Source organism: Idiotropiscis lumnitzeri, chromosome 13 (genome assembly GCF_059441095.1).
Source record: "Idiotropiscis lumnitzeri isolate Australia: NSW breed Sydney's pygmy pipehorse chromosome 13, RoL_Ilum_1.0, whole genome shotgun sequence".
Taxonomy (NCBI): Eukaryota; Metazoa; Chordata; class Actinopteri; order Syngnathiformes; family Syngnathidae; genus Idiotropiscis; species Idiotropiscis lumnitzeri.
In genome coordinates this window covers 13,749,262-13,775,329 of record NC_142403.1, presented here as the reverse complement: position 1 = coordinate 13,775,329, position 26,068 = coordinate 13,749,262, and the positions used below count along the sequence as shown (strand labels likewise).

At 42.6% G+C, this 26,068-nt stretch overlaps 1 protein-coding gene across 4 annotated transcripts in view; it reads left to right on the top strand.

The window, feature by feature from the left end:
• The window catches only part of celf5a (cugbp, Elav-like family member 5a), a 229,824-nt gene that overhangs the window by 7,728 nt on the left and 196,028 nt on the right, over positions 1–26,068 (top strand). For all 4 annotated transcript variants that reach the window (XM_088312772.1, XM_088312773.1, XM_088312771.1 and 1 more), the window contains exon 2: positions 9,020–9,102. In XM_088312772.1, the coding sequence (XP_088168898.1) occupies positions 9,020–9,102 (83 nt within the window). The remainder of the gene's footprint in view (positions 1–9,019; positions 9,103–26,068) is intronic.

Sequence of the window (26,068 nt, the reverse complement as noted above, 5' to 3'; positions counted from 1 at the left end):
TGACGAAATTGATGATATGGAAATTCGAATAGCCGGGATAGGCTCCGGCACCCCCGAGACCCTCGTGAGGAGAAGTATTGGATGGATGGATGGATTTGAAAGTGATTTTTGTGATGAGCGTGCCGTACAAACGAGCCAATTTAGAAGACGGTACACTGTAATGTAGCAACAGCAAATCAGAGTTCAGCTTCTTGGCATTCCAGGTTATGGACACATTACATAATTGCTCCCAATGACAGATAGAGCTAAGATGTTTTTTTTTCTGTCATAGACACGCTTGAGATGTGTATTCGATGGAAGTCATTGCCTTTTCTTTGGAAATCCGTGACGCCATGGCTTCTAGCTTGCGGCATCAAGGGATGATTGCGCTATGCTAACGTCCATTAGCATAGCTAGCTTTGTCATCCCAGTTGAATGAAGTCCCCTTTCTGAATATAAAATATGGCTTAGTTTTGTCTTTGAGAAAATGTAACTTGACAGTCGTGAGGACAGCCCCATTTCAGTTCTGAAAATCCAACCGATTTAGCGTCCCTAACTGAGCTAAACCAGGCAAATTCCCCATCCAGCTGTGTGTGAAGCTCCATGCTACTCAGCTCAGTTATAGATAGAAATTGTGTGGTATTTCCGAAAATGGGTTAAGCTGCCCTCCCTGCACTGCTGGCATGACATCACCGATTGGCTCCCAGCATTCCCCAAAACGCTCTCTAACACGATCCATCCATGCAAACATCCATCCGCCCTAGTAATTGGCCGATGAGTGTTTCTGCTGAGATTGCTCTTGTTTGAATGCGAAATATACGTCAGTGCAATTAGCGCCCCCAAATTCTGCTTGTTAGAGCGACCATTTGCGCTAATTAGTATGGCTCTCCAGCCCAATGATGAAATTAGACACATTATTTTTTTTTTTCAGCGTTACAGTCTTGAGGATTGTCTCTCCTCTTTGTCACAAGTCTTATTACTTCACGCCACCCCCCCCCCCCCCCCCCCTTGTGTACAAAATCTTTGAAGCGTCGTCTTTAAAAGGTAGCTTTCAATTTGCGGAATCAAAGCGACTGAGCACCTGATCCGATTGTTAGCAGACAGCTTGACGCCCGCCGGTCATCCGCAATCGCGCCTCCTGTGCGCTGATCAATCGATCCTTCCTTGGAGGTTTAAACGGCTCAAAGGCGGCCAGCATCGGCAGGAGCGTCACATCTAATAAACCTTCCTTGCAACTGAATACACTGTTGGCCCACTGCTTATGTAGCACGCTTTGCTTTCACCGTCGCCGGTGTGGTAATTGCATTTTTTTCGCAATGATATTTTAGTGGGGAAAACCAAAGAGTTGTCTTCCAGCTTTTCTTTTTGTAATGATAAAGAGAAATTGTAGTGCAGTGTTTAAAAAAAAAAAAAAGCGTCTGACTAACCGGGTAACCGTGTCATACTTATACTTACCTAACTTACGTATATTACACTTGAGCACAAATTCCAATAAAAAATATATGTATAAAAAAATTAATTAATTAAAAAACACAGTGCGCGACAATGGAAGCTGTGGAAAAAAAAAATCCCAGAAAAAAAAAAAATCTGAAAATACCCATAGGCCAATAATCTGGCCTGGCATCTGGGGAGTGTCCAAACATATTTAACGGGGGGCAGTGCCCCTGCGGCCCCCCTCTTATCTCCACCTGTGTGTACAGTACCTCAAACTGGAATTAAACCTATTGCTAATGTAGATACCTGAAATAAAAAAAAAATGTGCCGAGCAAGAATCCAGTTACAGATCTGAAATGTACTTTTTACAAAGCTCCGCTAGAGATATCTGCACAACGGCTATCGTCTCGCTATTAAATATTAAAAGACCTTGCCATAAAAGACTGCTTTTGTCTGTCGATTATTTGTAGTCATTCTATTTATTTCTTTTGGACGCCGTGCTGGTTATCGTGAATAGCTGGCAAGGAACCATCGCATTACAGTAAAAGTATGACACGTCTTTCTAAACTTCCCTGCCAGGGTTGGAGAGCAGCACGGTGTATTGATTTTAGTGTAAAAAAAAAAATGCTCGTTTGCAGGATGGGAGTGACAAGCCAGGGCTGGAGACTTGGCAGGTTCACTCTCTTTGGCCTCCCAGAAGTAAAACAGCAGGAGGCGCTAAGTGGCAACCTCCACATTATTTACAGCTCTGTGAAAGTCCATCCATTAACAGTGTCAATTAGCTTCCTCATCAGGGATGCGGGCGGCTGGATTTATTTATAGATCTGGCGCCGACTTTAATAGCGAAAGCAGGATAGTGCAGCAGGAGAGCATGAAAAAAAAATGTTATATTTAAAGAGCGCAGAGAGAGTTTGCAACATGCTCGTAGGTCAACAGAGTCACCTACTGAAGGAATTCGGACTCACTTGGGGACGGGATGCCCACTTCAGTCTGTCATGTCGCCTCCCACCGAGGCGGCAATTCCACCCCCCCCCCCCCCCCCCCCCCCGACAACTTTATTAGGAGGCTGTTGGAAATGGAACGCGGCCATCTTGTTACGTTGTTATCCCTGCAGTGTGTAGTCTTAAGTATTGGGAGAATTACTCCCCGCCTGGTCGTGTCAGTTCATCCTTCTTTTTTATGATGGCTTCTTTACCTCAATATTGATTCTTGTTGGAGCGTACGCAGAGCATCTCAAAAAGAATTTATTGCCTTTGTCAGCCTTATTAGGCCACGCACGCTTCACCCTAACACGTGTATGGCGTGTAAGTACACGACACAGGCGCTCCTTTGGGATGCGCCGCCGATGGATCTGCTTGACTGCTCGTCGGAGGCAAGTGGAGTCCGTGTGAGTGAGTAGCAACAAATCAATGGGCCGGGTCTCCGGCTCGGGGGGCCAGAGAGGATAGCAGGGAGTGTCACATGACTACTGCTGCATTCGAGGTCGCCCGGAATTCAGAAACACAACGCCGGATGTATTTTAGTGCAGACCGTGGCTGGTGTTTAAGGGGTTACTTTTATTTTTACGAATGCAATATTATCCATTTCAGGACAATGGATGAGATTCAGCATTGCTTATGAGGTGATGGTTAGTGAATAACCTTTGGTCGTTTCCTCCCTCCACTACCAATATCATCATTGTGACACATGGAGGTTTATTCACAGACCTTTTGGATTATGTGTGAAATTTGGCACTAGCGGCCTGTTGGATAGGAAAGTAGTCATTGGTGTCAAGGAAGTACTGTTGTAGTAGACTGCGTTGCGCGACACGACTGGTTAGGACGATGGTCTCACAGTGCACCTCATGAGGAGAAGCGGCTTGGATAATGGATGGATAGATTGAGTTGTATGTGAAAGTTCTATAATCTTTGCGGCATGTACTAGTACAGTCCTGCTGTGGTATGGAATCTCTGAAGTAACAGAAGAGGTTTGTAATTGCCGATAGATGCCACAGGCTGGTGTCAAAGTACTATTTTTGTCTAAATGAAAATCTTCAGCCCACTGAAAGTTTCTCAGGACCACAATGCTAGAAAATGGCGGCAAAGCCCTACTTTAGTCCACACGAAGCTCCTCAATTCACTTCAACATAATGTAGTTCCTTGGCACTAAGGTGGCGTCAAAGTAATACTTTTATTGCTTTGGCCGTAGAACAGCTGAATGCCAAATGGGTTTGCTCGACGTGTAAATTTCTGGTGCAATTTCTGGGAAATCAAATTATCTATAAGCCATTTAATCTGTAGGGAAATATCGTAAATATGCCTAAAAATATATTGAAGTGTGTTGTGTGTAATGTACAGTTTGAGAGCAGTTTTTTTTTTTCTTTTTACCCCATTATGTGTATTTAAGTGGACAGCAGAGAACACTATTTTAGTAGAAACGATATTCCATGAGTGTGGACCCGGGCATTCCCATTCTTTAATTCCAACTGTATCTCAAGGTGAGGGGTGACATGCAGGGGCAATGAAAGGAGAAACGGGGGGAGGATTTGGAAAGATGAGCGGCGCCCGAAAGATTGACGACAGCCCGACGGAAGGATGCAGTCAGCTTTCCAATGAGGAGGAGATGGTGACTGAGCACCCCCACTACCCCCCCCACCCCCACCCCATCATCCACCTCCATTTAAGGTGGCTGTCCGACTTAATTAAGGTTTACAGGTTACGCTAGGCTACTGCTTATATTACGCCGCTCATTACAAGGCCATTAGGCCCGGGCAGAGAAAATATTGTTGTCAGAACCATGATGAGTCAAAGCATTTTATTAAACCTCCTGCCTTAAGCCCCTCTTGTGTCTGAATGACATTCTCGGGAGCAGATTGGGAATATTTATTTTTCCTTATTTATAAGAGGTTCTCAGAGACCACTCTGATCACCCCCCTCATGGTCAATTTGTGCCTCAGAGCCTCCCGTCCAGCCAATGATTCAGGTCATAATCACAATGTATCAGTGCTGATGCTGTGTGTTTCGGTTTCGCCAACACCCCCCTCCCCACTCCCCCATACATGAAGAGGAGTGGGAGGGTAGTAAATGAAGTAAGCAAGTAATCGACCCCCACTGATAGCATTCACAAAAGATGCGTGAGGTCAGGGGAACGAGCGGGACTTTTTCTGCTACCTTCGCACTTTCCCCCCAGTGAGGAAATGGCACGCAATTCGAGTGAGCTCACATTTTTTCATGACTCCGGCGTGGAGCGGTAAGGAAGACGGAGAGGGAAATGAACAAAAAAGTGAGTGAAATCAGCTCGGAGAACAGCAGCGCATAGAATTGATGTCCCCACCTTCATATTGATTCAATACATTCAAAGCTGATCGCCGGTTGGCAAAGTGGTCGAACCCACGTCATGGGCATGCTATGCAAATATGATGACACAAAGGCAGAGAAGATAAGAATAAGCAATACAAGTTATCACTTGGCTGATATTTTTGCCTTGTGTTGTGATTTGAGTTCACAATCTTGGAAAATGAAGAAAAATGAGTGTGCTTGCTTTAAGCTGTTTATTGCCATAAATTTTTTTAAAAACTAATTTTAACAAATTTTTTAACTAATTATTTTTTAACAAATTTTTTTAACTAATCGCAAATAAATAGTAATTAACTGCGGCTAATCACAATTTTCAACAACTATTTTTTGTGAGGCTAGTAACAGGTATTTACTTGAATAATATCTTGTAATGAATGTAAATCCACCATATATGGAGTATATTTTAAATCAAAGACGGTTTTAATGGCTTTCTTTGATCCTTGAATACGTTCTAAACGCAGTCATCTTCACAGGCATGTTCTTTAGAAACAAGTCTCAAAACGTCTACATTTGGTTGGTTTCGTTAGTTTTGTTGGTTTGCAAGGCCCAGTGGCAAGTTGAGAAAGGTGTTTTGTTCTGAGATGTGCTATAAATACACAGCTAATATGGTAAAACTTTTGCAAAATATGCAAATTATTTTTTAAGTAAATCCAACTGAGTTAACTGAGTTAATTAATTGTGTTAACATTTTTTTTTAATTTAATCTCAAGTTAACGCTTTTATTTTGACAGCCCTAGAAAATGATTGTGTTGTGGTGGCCGTTACACGTTCTTCTTCTCTAATAAACATAACAGCCTCGGAGGTGCTGGTGAGCGATGTCTGCCATCCTGTGGTTAACACTGGTATTACATCATTCAACAGCTCCGCACAGAAAACTTATTTTATTTTTTTTATTTCTCTATTGAATCAAGGGCCACCAGTTGCCCATTCCTGTTCGAAGTGATGAGAAACTCAGTTCTTGAGCCGGAATATTCCAGGTGCCAAAGCGCGGCAGCCGTCCTCAGCTGCTGCTTCCCGTCTCACTCACTTATTCACATTTTAATTACACGGCAATTCAACACAGTGGAGACGAAGCGACTCGGTCCAATTTCCCAGTACACACACGGCGCGCACTTGAAAATATATCATTAGGAAATGGGAGCCGGGGCGCGTTGGAAAGAGAAGAGAACAAGATAGATTTGGCAGCCACAAAGAGAAAGCAGAGGTGGTATTTCTTTCTCTTTGGAGGTGAAATCAATGTGGCAGATAAGGCTGCTTAAAGGTTTCCATCAGATGATGCACAGGATCATCTCTTCACAATGGGTAGGCTTCCCCCATTGCTTTGTCAGCAGGCTGCCGTTGCCGTGGCTTTTTATTTCAAACTATTTCATCATTTCGTACAATTGGTATGCAGCGCAACGCTGGCAATTTGCGCCTGTTTGGTTTCCCCAATTAAGCAGTCGTTAAAGCACTTTCGCCCGTGGCCCGCAAATTCTTATCAAGCTATACAGTAAAAGAGCCCAGAATCTCGTGTGAATGGAGTTCATGGTTCACCCCGTTTGTTCGCAGTTGCTATTAATGTATTCGCACGTTGACAAATAAATTGAGATTGAAATGCAAAACACACTGGCTTCTTATCCAAGATAGGAGCGGCGTCTCTCGAATAAACCAACAGCAGCCAAAAGACCATATTAGTAAATTCTCCTTCCTCTCGCCCTCAGCCATTTGACGAAATAAAAACGTAAAAAAAAAAAACAACAACACCAGTTTTAACATTTGCAGATGACAGAGTGCAAAGGAGGTGGGGTGGTTCGGTAGCAGAGTGAGTGATTGAGTGATTTGCATGGCGGCCATTGGAAATCATTACATCAGCGTTGCAGTGACTGTGAAGGCCACCCGATCTGAGTTTACTAGGCAGCCACCTCAAAGGTTATGACACAGACGCACATCGAGGATGGGGGAGGTAGATGAAGTAGAACGTGTAGGCAAGCAAAGGCTCGTGGACCGTAATATGGCCCACCAGAGCATGTGGCGTGGTCTGCCTTGCATTTTAATTTCAAGACTCCACACATTTCTTCAGAAATGTTGAACGGGCCTCGGAGGACTTTAAAAACCAAAGTGGCCCCTGATATAAATATATGTAAGATATAAATAAAATTAATTTCATACCTGACATAATTGATGATTTAAAATCAGATTTAAAATGATAATGTAAAACTTTTATTTGAATTAATTTTTAAATATATATATATAAATAATATATATATATATATATATATATATATATTTTTTTTTTTAAATTTTTTTTTTAATTTTTTTTCTTCTTCTCATTAGATGGATTGTAGATAAAAGTGATGGATTTTACATCCAGGTATGCCAAAGAGGCAGGAAAAATTCAAGCCGTAAAGGTCAGACCAGAAGAGTCTCTTTCATGTTGCTCAACGAATCAATGAATGACACCCTACTAGGATTGGACCACATGGGTCAAAGTTGATAGAACCAATGAGGTGGTTCACAAGCAGTCGCCACAGAGTAAAGTTGTGAAGTTTGGGCTGGAACATGGAGTCGTGATATTATCTGAGCACCAACACGACAACAACAATACATCACGGGCCGATTTGAATACATTTGGATGTTGAAATGAGAGCCAAAATGCACTAAACCGCCGTCGGAGTGCCGGAAAATATGACGTACGGTAACCCGCGTGAACCCCATTAATAGAACACAAGCAAATCTATTTATTCAGAGAGTCGTGGGGAAAATGATTGCCTCAATACTCCATCTGCTTTCTCTTCATCCCTCGCCTCTCCTCTGACAGATGTTGTGCGAATGTGCGCACCTCGCACCCGAGCACTGCGGCCATTAGCGAATGCGCACACACTCCACAGTCAAGAGTGATTTTCTTTTTTTATCATCACCAACTTGGCTCTGTACTAGATATTCTTCGCCTTTTTTGATTGTTTTTTTTTTTTTTTTTTTTGCTGAGGTGTTTCTTTTGGGTCCACTCATGTCGCGAACATTTCTATATTACGGTCATAAACACCGTGAAACGACAACAGGTGTCGTTTTGTTTCTACAGGAAGAGTCGATGTTGCACACAATGCCCGACTGACGAAGTCTTCTGATGAACATAAAGGGAATGTCATAATATGTATTATGCGCCTCCACTCGTCTAAACACGACATTCTGATTAATATCACATGAGTTCACCAGCAAAATCCACCCATTTTTAGCCATCTGCTGGGGCGGCCATTTTGTCTCCTTCTGTCCACTAAAAATTATGTCACAGTTGCTCAGGGCTCAGCGAAGGACCAATCACGGCTCACCTGTTTTCTGAAGCTGAGCAATAATTGGTTGTTCGCTGAGCATCAACTGTGATGTCATTTTCAGTCGACAGCAAGCGACAAAATGGCCGCCCCCTTAACATGTACCAAAACAGGTGGATTTTTACTGCTATACTAAAATGACTCATCCCACCAACTAAATATGAATCAGGGCTGCATAGAACATGTTATTGTTAATCATTTTTTGGGGTTGTACTTCCCCTTTAAACACCAGTCACCTCTTCAACATACGATGATTAACATGGAGAGTACAAAAATAAACATGGACAGTGCTGCTTCACCGAGTCTAAAGACATTCTACTCTTTCTTTCTTTTTTGATTTTTTCTTAATTATCTGATCACATCTGGCAGCTTTTCTGGTCAATTTAATAAGAAGTGCAAACAATTCCAGGTTGTCCCATCTCACTTGATCTTGGCCACATTTAGTCAGCCTCCGCTACACTAGGTGGCGATCAAGTGCCATTCAGCTTATTCAGTGCAGGGCAGTCACCAAGGAAGAGTAGCTTATTGCTACTTGCGACCTGGTAGAAGCCATGTGTTCATAATGGATCGCTTCACAGCGCAGTGTGACTTGCAAATGCAGGCTTGAATGTTTTTTTTTCTGCCTTTTGCATAGTAAACAAGAAAAAAAAGTAGTCTTGATTTCACCTTTGTGGATGATTGACAACCTACACCAACAAAGGGAAAAAATGTGTAAAGATACACATTTCAATGTTTTATTGCTAATGAAAAGTGACTTAGGCAATTATGCTATTCGGCTCCATAAGGAAGAAGATGGACGACTTTGGAGGGCACGTTTTTGTTCGACTTCTGAATGGTACAGCCACTGGGACATTGAAGCATGACTGCCACTATTTTTCCACAATTGTGTGTGTCTCTGAGTGCTCTTGTGTGAACCCTCATTGCGTGCCTGCTTTTATTCCGAGCATTGTATGCCTATTTTTACAGGTTGTGCGTTCCTCACCTACTGCGCCCGAGAGTCCGCCATCAAAGCCCAGAACGCCCTTCATGAACAGAAAACACTGCCAGGGGTAAGTGCTGCTGCTGTATATGTGCATCTCGCTCCTCGTAAAAAAAATATGTGAGATGATGGAAAAACACAAGGAAAGCAATTCAATCAGCGGCTTCACACTCCGAAGGCTCAGTTTCAATGCGTCTTGCTCTCGGCATTGATTGAACACAGGATGCCTCATACTTAGCCCTTATTAATATTGGTCATGCTTATTCTGCCATTGCATTCAGATAAAAAAAAAAAAAAAATCCAAATTTTCTTTTTTAATTTCTTTTATTTCACTTTACATGGAGGTGAATCAGCTCCTCTGTTGTGTGGAATGTTCATTTCTTGGTCAGAAATGAATGCTTTCCATTATATGTAACCTGTTTCAATTCAGTTTGTTTCTAACTGTTCAGTTTTTTTTTTTGTTCAATAGAATTCATATTTCAAACAGTTTGATTGTGAGAGCAATTTGTTCCCGGCGTCTATGTTTTCTCCCCTTATATTGCTGTGCTTTGCTGTATGTTTGCATAATGGTTAGCATGTTGCATTTGTAGGTAATCTCTTGATCCAGAACACAGTAGAAAACATTTGGGTGTGTTCGGAAATTCACTCTGACGACTCTCGCGCGTGGGTGTGGTCGAAGAGGCTGTGCTCCCCTCGCATTAATTTCCAAACGCACCCCATGTTATAAACCAATCAGCAGCTTATCTGTATAACTGTATATATTGGTTGCTTCGTGTCCCCAGTTCAAGCTACGAGATCGCGCCCCAGCGCTCCTATTTTGGTGGGACTTAGAATAATCGAATTGTACAGTCAAACAACGGTTTCAAATTCTTGAATGTTGAGTGTGAAGCATGGGTCGAATTTGTCAATTACGGCAAACAAGTTCTTAAAAAAAAAATATTTGACATTATTTATGTTTATGTCAACTCGTAAAAACTGTGAAGTAAAAGAGCCAGTTTTGACTCAAATCTGTTTTTATTTTATTTAGGAGTTGATTTAACAGCTCATGTGACAGATTGATTTTTTTTTTTTTATTTTATTTTTTAGATTTTTAACTTTTTAAAATTATTATTTTTTATCTTATTCATGGATTTATTTGTCTGTATTGATATAATTTAGAAAAAATATTAAAAAGTAAATTTATGTTTATTGTGGCATGTCTGTAAAAAAATGTTGACGGGATTAGAATATTTATTTCATTTGAAATAATAATGAATGTACTGTCATCATGTTATAATGTCTGTTGAGTACACGAGTGAGCCGTCGCTCCTGCTGTTTAAAAAAACTCAATTTTTCATGCTGTGATATGTTCTTCAACGGTACCATGATGACATTTTTAGGTCGCCATTTTTTCCAAACATATCTTGGCATGTTGCTTGCACACACGTCACTTCTTGCGGACACGACGTTCCTTCATGCACTTTGAATGCTGCCACTTGAGTGAGTAATAAAACCTTATTCTTGTAGCCTTTCAATCCTGCTTCATCACCTTCTTGTGCTGCTTCCCCTCAACCTCTCTCTGGGTCATGTCCACACCACTACCCCCCCTAACCCCCTCCCATTCCCACTTCCTATCTCCCAGCTCTTGCTGAGCGAGAGCATGTCATAGAAATGGAACAAGCAGACGTTGATGGCTGTTGGCCTCTCGTATGAGGCTACTGTTACCTCCCCTTTGGGCTGCACTTGCACGGAAGCACGCGAGGACCGGTGGTCTGAGCAGTCGTGAGGCAATCCGGGCTTTGACTGTCATGTCATTGGTTGACGGACTGTTTTTTTTGAAGACCTGCAAAGATGCAGCAACACAGAAATGGGATTACAACAAAGATGCAACTTTTGTTTGCTTCTTAAATATGTTGTGATAGATGTGGGCAATGGGAATTTCTTAGAATTTGATCTCATGTTAGTGTTTAGTCTGTGGATTTGGTGTTGCAGCATGTGGCTCATTGCACAAGGTAATGTGTGGAATTAAGAATGGTCACGCTTTGTGTAAGTGTGTCAGCAGTTTGTCATTCGAGTCAGAATTTGTGCACCACTTTCTGTGTATGCATTCTCCAAAAGGCAAGGAAATCAAGAATTCAACTGTTGGCAAAGTTAGCAGATGCATATTATTGATAACAAAGCCTGGCAAATTGTTTGCATGATCTTTTAAGTATCAATTTCGCAAAATTGTTTCGATTCACAAGGGCCCGATTTTTTTTGATTTTCGATTCGATCAAGGAGTTCACGCAGTACCACTTCGTTCGCGCGATGACGCGATCTCGTGTGAAGTCATATCAATTCATGGGGGAAAAAATGTTATTAAAAATATCGATATATGGTTTCATAATTCGATATCGGGCTACGAAAAGGAAGTTAATTCAAATGGATATATCGATTTATTTATTAATTTATTTAATCCAGCCCTAGTTATTGGTTCGTGACCAGTCCAGGGTTAAGATTGCCTCTTGCCCAATAATAGGACCAAATAATGGAAGAAAAAAAAAATACAGTTTGGAAAATTTTGCAAACCAGGCTGAACATCTCTTCTAGCAAGAATTTAATATATTTTTTTCTAACGGTGTCATGAGCCACATGCTGCGTCACCATATCTAAGGAAACATGCTTTATCCAATCACATGACCTTGTTCAAGCTCTCTTTCATACCTCCTTATCAAGACATAGCAATGAACCGCATGTCACATAGCATTAGTGGGAGCGAACAAGTGAGGCAATCTCGTCTCACACTTCCTCATTGTCATATGCTATATTTGCCGGATACCTGCTCGGTTCACTCCATATGGAAAACAGGAGGCACAGATGGTTCGATGGCTTGATCCAAAACATGGCGAGGCCACAGCCGCGCTTTGCTGACAGGCGAGCTCGTACTCCGATTCCATGTTTGGACCCTGCTGGGAGTTCTTATTTATCTCACTTTAATCTCGTCGCACATTAGCCGCTGACAGGAGCGGCGCGGGCTAATGAACACGCATCGGACTGGAATGTCGCCATGATGTCATGTGGAACCTCGGGGGACGCGAGACGCATAGTCTGCCCGCCAAAAAATGTCAAGCTTTGTCGTCCATCCAGGTGTGTTCTGCTTGGATCTGTTTGCGGCCGATGTTGATTTTTGATAGCGGGGGGGAAAAAAAAAAATACGCGCTCATGGGAGCCTGCTGTAATCCCCATGGTTGGTTCGGCAAACCCTTTTCAAAGTATCTGTGTCAAGAATGAAATGCTTGTAGTTAGGTGGCTCATCTTTTGGAAAGATTAGAGTTTAGAGAGGAGGATTAAATGACTTTTATTGCATTTAATTTAAGTCATTAATGGTGTAGTGGTACACTAGTGCCGGACGTGTGCAGGTCGCGTGGCTTCAGTTGCCAATGAGCGACGGTGTGAATGGTTGACGAAGGTATTTTTATAGTTGAAGTATGTTGCATTTTCAAAATGGATTCCTTTGGTGTTCTTTGATTTGATCTGAGACGTGCCCCTATTTTTTAGTTTCCCGCGTTTAAATAGTTTTGGATTTTAGCTTTTTTTTTTTTTTTTTTTACTTTTTCTTTTTAAAACGAGTGTTTTAATATTTTTTGTTTTTCTGTAAAGTTTAATTTTAGTTTAGTTTGTTTAGTTTTATTATTAGTTTTAATATATATATTTTTTTAAAACATATGGAGTGTTTATCAAGTAAATAAATGTCACTATATCTTGTGTAATGAAGTGAACTACAATTCGGAAACAATTGACCTTCCGTCTTCTCTAACGAAGGATCTACAGCGGCACCAAAATAAATCCTTCTAAAATAGCTGCCTGGCAACAGTGTAAAACATGGTCCTATTTACATAAAAACATCGCAAGGTAGAGAGAGCTTGGCAAAAACAAGGCTTATCTCACCCACACATCCCCTACTTTCCCTCAGCGCCACTCCCGCAAATCCTGGCGATCCAACACCGACGTAATCTCGCTGCAGCATGCATGGGCCACATCGCGCCGGATATAACATGGCCACGAGCGTCACGTTTGACGCTTCTGCTCCATACATTTAGTATTAGCAGGGCTGTACTTGACCCGGGGTGCAAGTGTGAGAGGGCTGCAGTGTTGTAGGAGGCAGGTTTATGGAAATGGAGAATAGCACCCGCGTTAAAATCCCAATGAAAGCAGCGAGGGGATTATGTTCTGACACACACACACCCACACAAACACACACACGGACTCTTGCGGTGTCAACACTCCCCCTCCTTCTCAATTGCCTTCTCCATTTCAGGTTTTTCCCCAAATATGTATTTATTTTTATTTGGCACCCACCTTTCATTATTCTCTGGAAATCTGTAGATTTTTTTTGTTTTTGTTTTTTGTTCACGCAAAGGAATAAACATTTTGGCACCATCTGGTCAAATTACAATTTACGTTACAATTTTCCTCTCAACCTAACTTTTCTTTGATTTAAATGCCAGTCCTCAAGTGCCGGTACAACTCGTGCACATTAGTGTTTGCTAATTTGTGCTAGCATCTTTTTTAGGCTAAAATGCCAGCTAAGTACTATTCGCCTCATGTGACTATTCGACTCATTTCACGACTGAATCCAGATGTTTATGTAACATGGGTTCATGGTCGCGTTAGTGCTTTACGCTCTTTTCTGCTTTAAGCGCTTTGCTGCCATCTTGTGGCGTCTCATAGGTATATATAATAATACATAATTACGAAATAATAATATAATATGTGGTACTTGGTACTTGGTACTTACTCCAGATGAAAAAACTGGGCAAACTGAACTGACTAACTAAATGCTAAACTAGCTAATAACTGAATAACGGGATTCTGTATTTTTTATGTTGTCATCCATCTGTGGAAGTAAAAAAAAAATCAAACAAAGAACAAGCCAATTTTTATAGAGTAGAAAGTACAGATATGTAGCGAATATAAGTAATCGGATAAAGAAACACTCATGAAAAGGGCCGCTACCTAATGCTTTTGTACTTCATTACGTTCCACGTTAAAGTCTTAATACGATGTGCGATGAGCGGAGCAAGACAGAGGGAGCGCGGCCTTGCAGCTACGCCGCCGAGCTGTTCCTCGACACGCCGTCGAGCCTTTTGCGCCCGCAAAAACAAAAAAAAAAAAAAAAACGCACGTCGACCACCGTGCGCGCGAGCCGCCATCCATCTGCTTCTCCGGCTCGTGAGCCAAGCTCGAGCGTGTCGTGTCGTCCGATCTGCTGCAAAAAGGCTGAATTATTCAATGCTACATTTTGTGAAGGTTGTACGAGGTAGTACGCTTGGGTTGTGTGGGTGTGTGTGTGTGTGTGTGTGTGTGTGTGTGTGTTGTGTTGAGTGGGGGTGGGAATAAGAGCGGAGTGGTCAGCATGAAGCCAATTGGTGCTGGCAGCATGTTGAGGCCTTGTAGCTCGAAAGAGAACTCGTTAGAATTTAGCCTTTGGGAAGCAGGAGCGCGTGTGTGTGTTTGTCTGTGTGTGTTCCTAATCAGTAAAACGATTGTGGCAAAGGGAAAGCAGGCAAGGTCTTTCTTTTATTGTAAAATATTTATCCTTTGAATAGCAGCAGTACTTGCGTTTGGAATGTAATGTTGCTTTTTTTGAAAGAACAAAGCTCATCTTTGGTGGCCAAACGTTTTCATTTTTCATAACCGCCACGGCGATGTCTCCGGTTGTTTCATTTAAATATTTGATTATTTTTTTTTTTTTTTTTACAAGCAGTGTAAAAACAGAGGAATTGTTAAAAATGTGATTACCCCCCAAAAATAAAAAATTCTCATATTGCCCAAAAAATTATTTATTTATTTTTTGGGAGCGTTTGTTCTCATGGGTGTGCTCGAGTCTATCCCAGCTTATTTTGGGCAAGAGGCTTGGTGCATCCTGGACTGGTCGCCGGGTCAATCACAAGGCACATATTCACACTTGCGTTCATGCCTATAGACCGTTTTGAGACTCACTGAAATTATAGTCAAAATTCTGCCGCATTGTTGTAACGTGACCTAGATGCAACTTCAGTAGGGACGCAGTGAAGTCTGCAAAGGCAAGGCACGTCTATTTGTAAAGCGCATTTCATGTACAAGACAATTCAAAGTGCTTTACATCAAACTTTAAAAGCATCACAGTGAGAGAAACAAAATATTGAGACCTTGCAGAAAATCTGAAAAAATGAGTGGAAAACCAAGCGACAGTCTCGATGAAATCACAAGATGGCGTGCAAAAACAAGGATAAAGAATGTTTGAGAATGTTGACGGAATTTATATGAACTGACAATTTGAGCAGACCTCAGATATTTGGGGGGACTTTATTCCGCAGGTCCGTAGCATAGTCACTAAATGCTGCTTGGCTCGGTTCCGGTTCTGGGAACACACAAGAGACGTGTCCCAGACCACCTGAGGCGTCCGGATGCTTTGTTGTGTCCAAATAAATCTTGCTTGTATTTTGGTCCGTGACCATCGAGAAACTTGTAGACCAGCAGCTACTTCTTTGAAAGTTGTGGAGTCTAAAAGGTTACCGTGTTCAAGATGAACCGGAAGACCAGACGATGTGTTTTTTTGTTTCCCCAAGAGGGAGGGATTTACTTTTTGTTTTATTTGTAATATTTTATCCGTGAAAGAGGCCGCAAGGTCATTGCGTGACTTGTTGCTCAGCGATCCCGAAGGGACTGATGCTTTTTTTTTTTTTTTTTGTCAGTCCGTCACATCAGCAAACAATATCCGGGGATTATTAACCGTTTCTATTGATGAGCTCAGAGACGAATGACTCTCTTGCATTTTTTTCAATTCCTGCTTGTGGATGTGAAGATTGTCTTTGCATTCATCGTAAGGAAGCTGGAGTTTGATTTTTGCGCCACATGCGCTCTGCTTGTCCACACTGTGTCTTTTTTTCCAGCATTTTTAAATGTTGACTTTTTCCGAACAAACTAAACTTTGGTCTTAGTTGCCGCCATAAAATCCATTCAAGTCTAAAGTTGAGAACTGAAAGCATTTCCAAGGCCGTCAACGGAAGCGGCGGTCAAACCCTGAGTGAATAATGCGCAGGTGTTTTTGAAGATGCTTTCTCATTACGTCTACTCCACTTTTGTTGAAATTAACACCGATATTGTTTTTCGTAGAATCATTGCATGAAAAAAAAAAAAAAATGTCCCGGAGGTTCTTCAGCATTTCCATCTTTCAGATAGCAAAGGAAACCACTTTTACATTTCTTCTGTTCTATGTGACGTATGAATTTTATAGGTGGCTCTGTCTTGCACTCTGGCAATGTGGCAACGGTGACCATTCTTCTCGTGTGTGTGTGTGTGTGTGTGTTGGGGTGCGCGTGTGTGTGTGTGTTGAGCGGCGTGACGGGTTGACGAAACTTGCTGCTGCTCTGCTCCTTGAAAAACAAATGAACCCACACATACGTGCAGAAGCGGCTGGAAATAGACTACAACATACATGTGCCGTCTCAATGTTGCCATATTTCTCTTTGTCTCGCTAATGCTCCTTTTGCTGACTTACTGTGGCAAATACACACACACACACACACACACACACACACACACACACACCACCCCCCCCACACACACACACACACATAATACTCACAGAAGAATTGGCACATATTTAGAGAAGGCCTCTCCTGAGATTTTGCTTCCTGGTGTTTTTGAGGCATGGGTTTGTACTCAATGTGAGTCTTTGGAGAATAAATGACCTGATCGAACATACAAATACACGAGACGTATGCGAGTCTTTAATTCCTGGATGTAAAGCAAAGTTTGTTGTATTGTCTTGGCTATGGGTGTTCCACAGTCCTATATGGTCCGATTCACGTGACTAGAAGGACAATAAGATAAATGTGGGCAGCCGTGGGCAAAGTACGGCCCGGGGGCCACATGCGGCCCGTTAAAGGTTTTAATCCGGCCCGCTGAATTTGGGAAAAAAATGAAATGAATAAACCTTGTTCATGTTTTATTTATTTTTGTCTTTTCTAACTACTGTGGTTTTTCAAATAATTGTATATTGTTGTCATGCTTTCGTTCACTTTCATTTAAATTTTTTTTTTTTTCTCTGACGAGGTGATGCTACCAAATCACTCCATCCGTCTGCTCCTGGTCCGGCCCCTCTGTCAAATTTTAGAACACATTGTGGACCGCCAATCAAAAAGTTTGCCCACCCCATACAGGAGAAATTTTCAAAAATCAAGGGAATGTAAACTTTTGGTCGGGGCCATTTTAACGCATTCACTACCAGCAGAGAAAAAAAAAATAGATCTTTGACGTCTTAAGCCGTCAATGGCAGTAAATGAGTTAATTAGCATTAACAAGCGCGCGTACACAATTGTTGATTTAAAAAAAAAAAAAAAATAAAATAAAAAAAAAAAATAAAGACTTTTCCTGACCACCCTCCTAACAAAATTAAATATTTTCCAAATGGCGACTCAAATTTTCTCAAATTCTGCCAAAGTATGTCAACTTATGAGCACAACTATAAGAGCGTCCGGGTTATTATCCGCTTGCCAGAAAGTTTGCGCTTGCTTGCGTCTCCTTGTAGAAGCAGAGTGTTGATCGAAAAAAAAAAGAAAAAAGTGAGCGCCTGTGCAGACAATATGGCACGTAAACGCACCGGCAAACACGAAGGGTCGCTTGAAAGTATGTCTGCATCTTTGGCGAGTCGAGCTGATCCCGTCATGGTTGGAGAAACTCAGTGTGGGGGCGGTTATTATGCAAATGAGGCCATTTCCCATCGACACACTTTCACAAATAAGCACTTCACAACTTGCTTGTTTACTTGCTTGTGTAATTTCACACTTTAATGGGTTCCTGGGCGCTCCCCAGACCCAACTATCCGCACGCAAGAAACTATAAAGTAAATTTCCTATAATTTGACCCCTTTAAACGAAGACGCCCCACATTTTTTTTTTATCCCAAACGCCGCCGTGATCTCCTCCACACCCTCCCCACTCGCGAAGCCACTTCACATTGAGAAGTGTGCTATTTTTTTTTTTTTCCGAGGTACAGGTTAGCAAAAGGGCTGAATTATTAATGTTTTTTTTGTTATTTTTAGCCCGTTTAACCTATTTCCGGTTGTGGCTGGAGACCGCTCGCCCATCTGTCTGCGAGATTCCATCATGTGACACCGCTGCGATCTGGGTTACGGAGTGGAACAGGCGCAGGGTGTGCTTTTTTTGGACATGCACCTGCCACCTGTAGCGACGCCGTGCGGGTCAGACTGGTCGATGTGAGCGTGAGAGGTCCATTTATTTTTTTTTTTTTGTGACGGGGCCCCAATGCAGGTGGCAGCGGGTTCCTGCGCTGGCTTGTACAGGTGTGCCGCTGCCCAGGGGTGCAAGGAAGGAAAGAAAACGGCAAGAAAAAAAAAAAACAAACGGATTGTGGACATGCTTGATAAACTCTGGCCTTGAACAGCAGCTCGTGCGTGTGTGTCTCTCTCGTGCTTGTCCTTGTGTGCGGAGGCAAAGAGAAATGATTAGCCTACAAAACACACACACAAACAGACAAGCCAGCAGATTAGCTGGCAGGCGAGCGTAACTCGGGAACAAGCGACTTCACGCAATAATGAAGGAAAACATGTACGCTTACAATCACGTGTCACCCGTTCCGACGAATCAAAGCTGACATACGACCTTGAGAGGGAAGTAAAAAAAAAAAAATAAGAGGAAGGGCCACGTGGTCATGTTGACAGCTTGAAGTCATATACCTTCCGAGCCAAAATAGCCGCGAGCCGCGAGCGCAGCATGCATCGTCTATCTGCGCTTGACTGAAATGGCACACTTACTGCGGAACCAGACGGGGCTCATTTGTGAGGCAGATGCGGGCGCCTTTGGTGGGGCGCCTGTCGAGGGTTTAAGGTGTGTGTGTGTGTGCGTTGGGCGTTTGCACAGCACGACAGCCAGTGATTGTCAGCAAAAATCAAGACTAATGAAATACAGCACACATGGCTCCAGGGCACGAGAGGAGAGTGACTGACGGGAGGCGTGAGTGGAAAGAGCCCGAGGAAAAAGCCTCCCAATCTTGAAGTTGCAGCCTTCTTTGCCCACCCGGATCAGGGAAGCAGCATGAGGCATCGGGCGGAGGAGAGGGACAATGTGTGTGCGTGCGGGTCCCCGGGGGATATGACACGGAATACAAGTGCATGGGGAGCGCTACTGATGGGCCCGTTCATGTGGAAGTGGGTATTATCATTGCAGAGGAGGGCTGTCAGAAGCGCTCGCTCGGGGAGTCGGTGTCAGGGCCGACCGTCGCTCGCGGTGAAGGCTTCTGTCGTCTGCCCCGCGGGAGATCGGGACGCTGGCTTTTGCTGCTTCAGCTGCCAACGCATCAGCCGCATTCAACGTTTGCCTATCGGGACTCGAAAAGTTCTTCAGAAAATGGGTTTTTGCTGCTCTTTCCTTGTCGTGTTTTGCCCGTCTTGGCCCCTGATCCGAAACAAACTCCTCCGCAAAGTTTATGGCGGGACGACCCTAACCCTGTTTAAGAGCGACCCTGACCCCGGGTCATGTTTACTTGGCACTCCGGGTTCCGTAAATGGGAACCAACATGGGACTGCTTGCTCTCCTACCTTGGAGGCAGCTCGAGCCCGGTACAAATGTGGAATTGCGGCCACTGGGGCATCCAAAGTGGAACTCAAAAGACTCACAAAATTGGATGTCGCCCAGTTAACACATTCACGACCAGCTGAGTAAAATAATAAAAAAAAAAAAAAATGGACATATGACGTCTTTAGCCGTCAATGGCAGTAAATGAGTTCATATTTATTCATTATGGTAGGGGTGCCCAGTCTTTTTTCAGCATGTCAGCTACTTATAAAATAACAAAGTACAAGTCATCCACCTACTTTATTTAAATATTTATTTGAAAATAGGATTTGAATTCTTTATATGTCCACTGTATATTGCATAACGGTTTGAAACCAAATTGCACGTTTTCTTCCCTTACTTTACCGATGACTTGCGCTGAATGAAATGAGTTCAGGATAGTCTGGACGGGAGCCGCTGATAGCGACCCCCTAACCTAACACCTCATGAACCCTTGTTTCTGCTGTGAAGATATATTATACAAGCCCACTACCAATGTTTTTTGTTCTTGACTTTACAGTGTCAGGTCAAAAGTCTTTATCTTTCTCGGAACCGGGAATAAGAGCATCCTGTATTCATCTTAAAAGGGACGGGGACGGTGCCCTTGCTTAAGGCGAGCTTTTACACAGTAGTCCCCGCAGCCACGCTTGCCCCGTTTCAGTTCATTGTGGATGGAGTGGGAGGATCTCAAGACGACGCAATTGGACACTACGGGCAAGCGTAACAGGCTGTGATTGCCGTGGATGCCCGGTCAGATTTTATTTTGATTTATTTTTTTAAACTCTCCAAGAATTGGCAACGACAGTCACAGTGGGTGAGCGTAACTAAACCTGACACTACCTTAATAGCACGTCACGCAACTTGAAATTGGTCCCCATACGGGGCGGAAACATATTTTTATGCCGTCATCTCACATTCACTGCCTCGAGAGAGATTGCGTGTAATGCAGTGCAATGTTTGATAAAAAGATGATTAAGTAAATTGACGGAAGATGAATATTATCAAACATTTATTGAACGTCGGCGTACATGTGCTGATACGGACTCTGGATCTGCGCCATGAGCGCCATTCGATTTCTGCTGGGCAGCACAACAAGCTTCAACGCTGCCTGCCATCCATTCTCATCCGGAGCAAACCGTGAGAGAACGTGAGAAAAGAAATCCCATCAGAATATGACGTAGTGGAGAGAACGTACGAGAGGCCAAAATGTAGCGCACCGAGCTTCATGGACGCTGTGAAAAAATTGCAAGACTTGAATGAGGAGGACAGAATAACAAATCCAACCGTGTGCACCGTTTTGTGCAAACGGTGAGGCCACAAGGGGCTTGGTGTAAACGTACTCAGGAAAAGTCAGTCCACATTGCTTAATCCTGAAGAGTCCATTGTTTTTGTGGCCAAAGACAACGGTGCCTTTCACGCCAATGCCACATATAGGCAAGACCATTTTGGAGCGCTGCTGTTACTAATTGCCCCTGGCCATATCCAAATGAATATGAGTTAATTATCAACATCCAGAATAGCATACAAAAACGATATATGAATGTCATAATAGGGCTGAACGATTTCAGGAACATTGTAAATATTTGTATTTTTCTGACAGATATTGCGATTTCGATTTCATTTGCGATTTTCTTCGCAATGTCCGTGCAGTGACATTTGCAAACGTGACAGAAAATGACATTTTACTTATCGCACATTTTTTTTTTTTTAATCAGTACAGCACTGGTTAGTGCAGGCATGGGTAAACTACAGTCCGGGGCCACATGCGGCCCGTTAAACATTATAATCCGCCCCGCCAAACTTGAAAAAAATGAAATGAATAAACCTTGTTCATGTTTTATTTTCTAAATACAGTGATTTTTAAAGACATATATATTGTCATGCTTTTGTTCACTTTCATTTAAAATTAAATGTATTTTTTTTTTTTCTCCGATGAGGTGAGGTTACCAAAACACTCCATCCATCTGCTCCTGGTCCGGCCCCTCTGTCAAATTTTTGAACCCATTGTGGCCTGCTAATCAAAAGGTTTGCCCACCCCTGGGTTAGTGTGACCTGTTTTGTGAGCCTTGGGCACAAGAGCCCTTTAAAAATCCGCAACCTTGACGTTGCGTCTTGCGATGTCCGAGATTGCGATTTCAGTCCCAAAATGATAAATCGTTCAGTCTTAATATTGGGTCCTGCACGACAATGCCACATACCGGAAAAACAATTTTGTTTTTAGCGCTACTGTCACTAATTGCTCCTTAGTCTTGTCATACGGTCTCTCAACTGTCCATAGCCAAATGCATATGAATATCTTATCAACAGTAGACGTCCTCCTGAATAGCTTATAAAGTGACACATTTTTATATCATAGAAAGGAGTCAAGCCCTGCACTCCCAAAAAGATTTGTTTTGACACAAATGTTAAAAACTGGAAATATTTTCACCCTGACCCTGGTGTTGAAAAACACGGTTTATATGGTCGAAAAGGCCACGATGTGCAAAAAAAAAAAATGGCAGTGTTTGTATGGACATGGCCTTGGAGCTTTCAAAATAGGAAAGCAGGAAAGCAAGTCTTATGCCAACAGCTCCAGCCCGGGGCCTTCAAACTATTCTCGTCTTGGCTGCATTGAGAAGCCGCTGTCAATAATTCAGACTAAAACAACATTCTTGTCGGCAGCGGGGCTTACATTTGGGCGAAGTACAAACCCTCCGGTCTATCAGACGTAGGTGCTCTTGATGTTTATTGGCATTGCGTGCATCGGGGAACCACTCCAATCTGAATTCCGTCTTCGCAAGCACGACAACACTCGGCTTGGAATGACGTCGCCGGGGAGGCATTACGGTAACCTGACAAAATCTCTTGCGTCACTTTTGAATGAGTTACGGTTGCTAGAAGTCTTAAAAAGCTTCGGTTTGGGAAATATTGTGCGTCTTTGCAAAAATAACTCTCACAGCTGTGGCACGCTTTGGTTTTGGGTCGCACCGCCCTGTTGGGTTTTGGTGCTTCCGCAAACAGGATCTTAGCTTGGATGAAGAGGCAAAATGGAAAAGAGGGAAGCTGTGGATTAGAGAGGGGGGGGTGGTCGGGGGGGGCCTATGCGGAAGCAGATAGGAAGAACTAGATTAAATATATTTGAGTCAGTGAGTTGTGAAGATTACAAAATGAGATGGAGAGTGGGGAAGTATTGATGGAGGGCCTCGCCGCTTCATCGGGACTGTTTTTTTTTTTTTTGTTTTTCTTCTCAACCTCTTCAATATGAATCAGGAGAAAAGTAGCACAGCTGCGGCCTGTCTTTTGTAGAATCCCACGGTGAAGTCCAAAAGCATCCCAGAGGTAATCATTATGTTGACAGTGTGACGCTCGCATGCTGAATAGCATCGGAAGGATGATTGTAAAAAAAAAAAAGGATTAAAATCACACTGGGAGACTCAAAAAGAACAAAAGATTTGAGAAGCAATCATGCAGCTTTTATCCCTGCACATCTCGGATAATGTTTTTTTGTTTTTTTGGTTTTGTTTTTGTTTTTCATTCAGAAGCACAGCTGCGGTTTTGTCCATATATGAATGCACAGTTTTGACAAGGGCTCAAAGATGAAACGGTTAAATAAAGCATATCATCTTCGTTGACCTTTACGTAAATACTTAAAAAGATGTGATACTACGTGCTGCCTTTTTTTTTAAAAAATTAAAAAAAAATTTTTTTTTTCATTGGCTGCTGCTTGATGACGACGCTTCTGTGCGACACACTGAGAGGACTACAATTCCCAGATAACTGTTCGACCTTCCTTTTTAACTGCTAACGGCAGTGCAGTAATCTCTAAATAAATGTATTAAAAAAATCTATATTGAATTTATTGCCAAATATGAAACCAAAGGACATTTTCATGTTAATTGTAGTTGATTATATAACCGTAAAATGTAGTTTCAGTTAGTTTCTTTGTTTAAAAGCATTTTTGTTTTCATTTTTTTTTCACATTTTTTTTATTTTATTTTTTTAGTTTGAGTTTTTTCACAATTTTTCATTTAATAAAACAACCTCGCTTACGACTATGTTATTCACTAGGGTGCTGTTTTTCCTCTTAATGTGTGATCGTATCAAACTGTGACATGTGCTCATCTCCTTAAATATGGACAGTCAAATATCTACCAGAATAATTTGAGCATCTCAACTCACACCAGCATGCTTTTATTGATATATATTCCTGAAAGCGTACACTTGAGTGGCGTTCTTCCAAGTCCGGTCAGTCCGGCCTCCTGCTCTAACAACCTCTTTTATCCTGCCAACTCCTTCCAAATCTTCACCGGCCTGACCATTTGACAGGCTTAAAGGTACCCTGCGGACATGTGGGTAACGAGTGGAGAGGTCTGTAAAGCAAAAAAAAAGCTCTGATAAGTGGACTTGGTATTGCTTGTCTGGCATGTTCTTACATAGTGCGCACTAAGCCATGAACAGGTACGTTCAAAATGGGACAGTGGAGGGAAACAACAATGGTTTTGGCGTAGGAAAGTAGCAGATTGGCTCCGCACATTTGTCGGGCCTTAAGGATGCCGGATGCGTGCCCGTGAAAAATGTTGCGTATAAACAAAACCATGATTGTTGGCAGTTTCCAACCCTACTGGGAGCCATTAGCTGCCTTTAGCCAAGATGAATAGGAAGTCATCAGTGGGCCAGTGGAAGTCCGTCATGTCCTCTGACACATCTAAAAGCACTTAGGCCGAGTTTGCTGAATGACCAGAATCTGGTAATGCCAGATTTATGATGGTGTCCATGTGCAGCGCGGCGCCCGCTGGGTATTCGCCGCCCCGCTATGGTTACAGTGCCTTCACTTGATTTGATATTGGGGCAAAAGAAGAGAAAATAAAAGCTCTTTTCTTTTGCTCTTTTGCTCTTTCCCTGACTCCGCCGCAGTCTTTTTGCAACCCAGCGCCTTATTGAAGATGCTCCGGAGTGAACTGGCTATTGCTTCCACAAATGGAACTGCTCCACATAGCTCCAAAGGATCAGCATGGGAAAGCATGGTTACAAACTAGACAGTGAAACCTGGAATTGTTTTTTTTTTTTTTTTTTTTTGCTTAACTCATTCACTGCCATTGACGGGTATAGAAGTCAAAAAGTAGATTTTTATCTGGCCTGGCAGTGAATTAATCAAGTGACGTTACTGGGCACTAATATTGAATATTTTCCATTTTATTAATATTCCTGATAGCAATAATCATAAGTGGTTCAAGGAACAGGTCTCACATTTTAGCAATATTTTGTTATACCTGGAGGATGCTAAAAAAAATACAAAAAAATTATTGACTTTTTAAAAAATGTATTTTAATGTCTCATGTCACGATACAATATCAAGTGGAATGCCCCCCCCCCCCAAAAAAAAAAAAAATTGTCGTGTCAAAATCACAGCTGGTCTCGGGACAGATCTGATACTTTTTTTTGTGGCCCAATAAAGCAAAAAAAAAAAAATAAATAAATAAAAAGTCTCATGTACAGCTTACTCTACCAAATGAGATTTTTTGTCACTTTTTACAACTATAACCGTAAAAAAAATTCCCCCTCTCTAAATAACTTCTTTCACAGTCATAACGCCGATTTCAGCGGAAACCATAACTAAGACTTGGCCCGTGACGCAAATAAGATTTGACACCACTGAGCCGAAGTCTTTCCAGATTTGCTGATTTGATGCTTTTGAACTGCGACGGTAGACTACATGCTGCAAACAGCCAGCAAAATGGGGACAATGACATATTGCGTGGCGCTTGCGTGTAGATCCGTCAGACCGATAGAGTGATATCTCGCCTTGTCAGATAAGACGCGGCGCACAGCAGGTCAGCGCATTTCACAAGAAATCACTCGGAAGCAAGCCAGCTACCGCCGCACAACGCATCTTGAATAACATTCTTTCCCCCCCTCCTTGCCATCTTTTGCCTCCCAAACTCTAAGTTGTGGCAGCACCCCGTGCTTGTAAGACAAATCCTTTCTAATAGGAGGCCTGGAGGAGCGTTGAAGCGGCGTGGTCGATACACAAGGCCTTTGAAGCCGGCCTATCTCTGTTGTCGGCGTCCAACTAAAAAGACAAGCGAAGGGGTCCCGCGGGGGACAAGCGTCGGGCTAAGTTTCTATTAACACGATCTACATAGCACCTAACGTGTCCGTGTGTTTGATGTGACAGCGTCCAGATTACGGGCAACAACAAAGCCGCGGGGGGGGGGGGGGGAGCGACGAAGCCTCGCTCACTAAGCGTGTTGGACGAAGAAACTTTAAACATTTTAATACAACAGCGTGCTGTCAGAGATTTGAGTTCTCAGTGTTCTGATTGCATCTTTTTTTTTTTTTTTGCATGTTCTTCAGTCCAAGCCGTAGAGTCGGTTGTTTGTGCAATCTCCAAGACAGACAGGCGGCATTCTCCGTCTCCATTTGAATCCATCACACTGTTGTGAAACGGATGATGTGCCGCATGTGTGCTTGACATCCTAA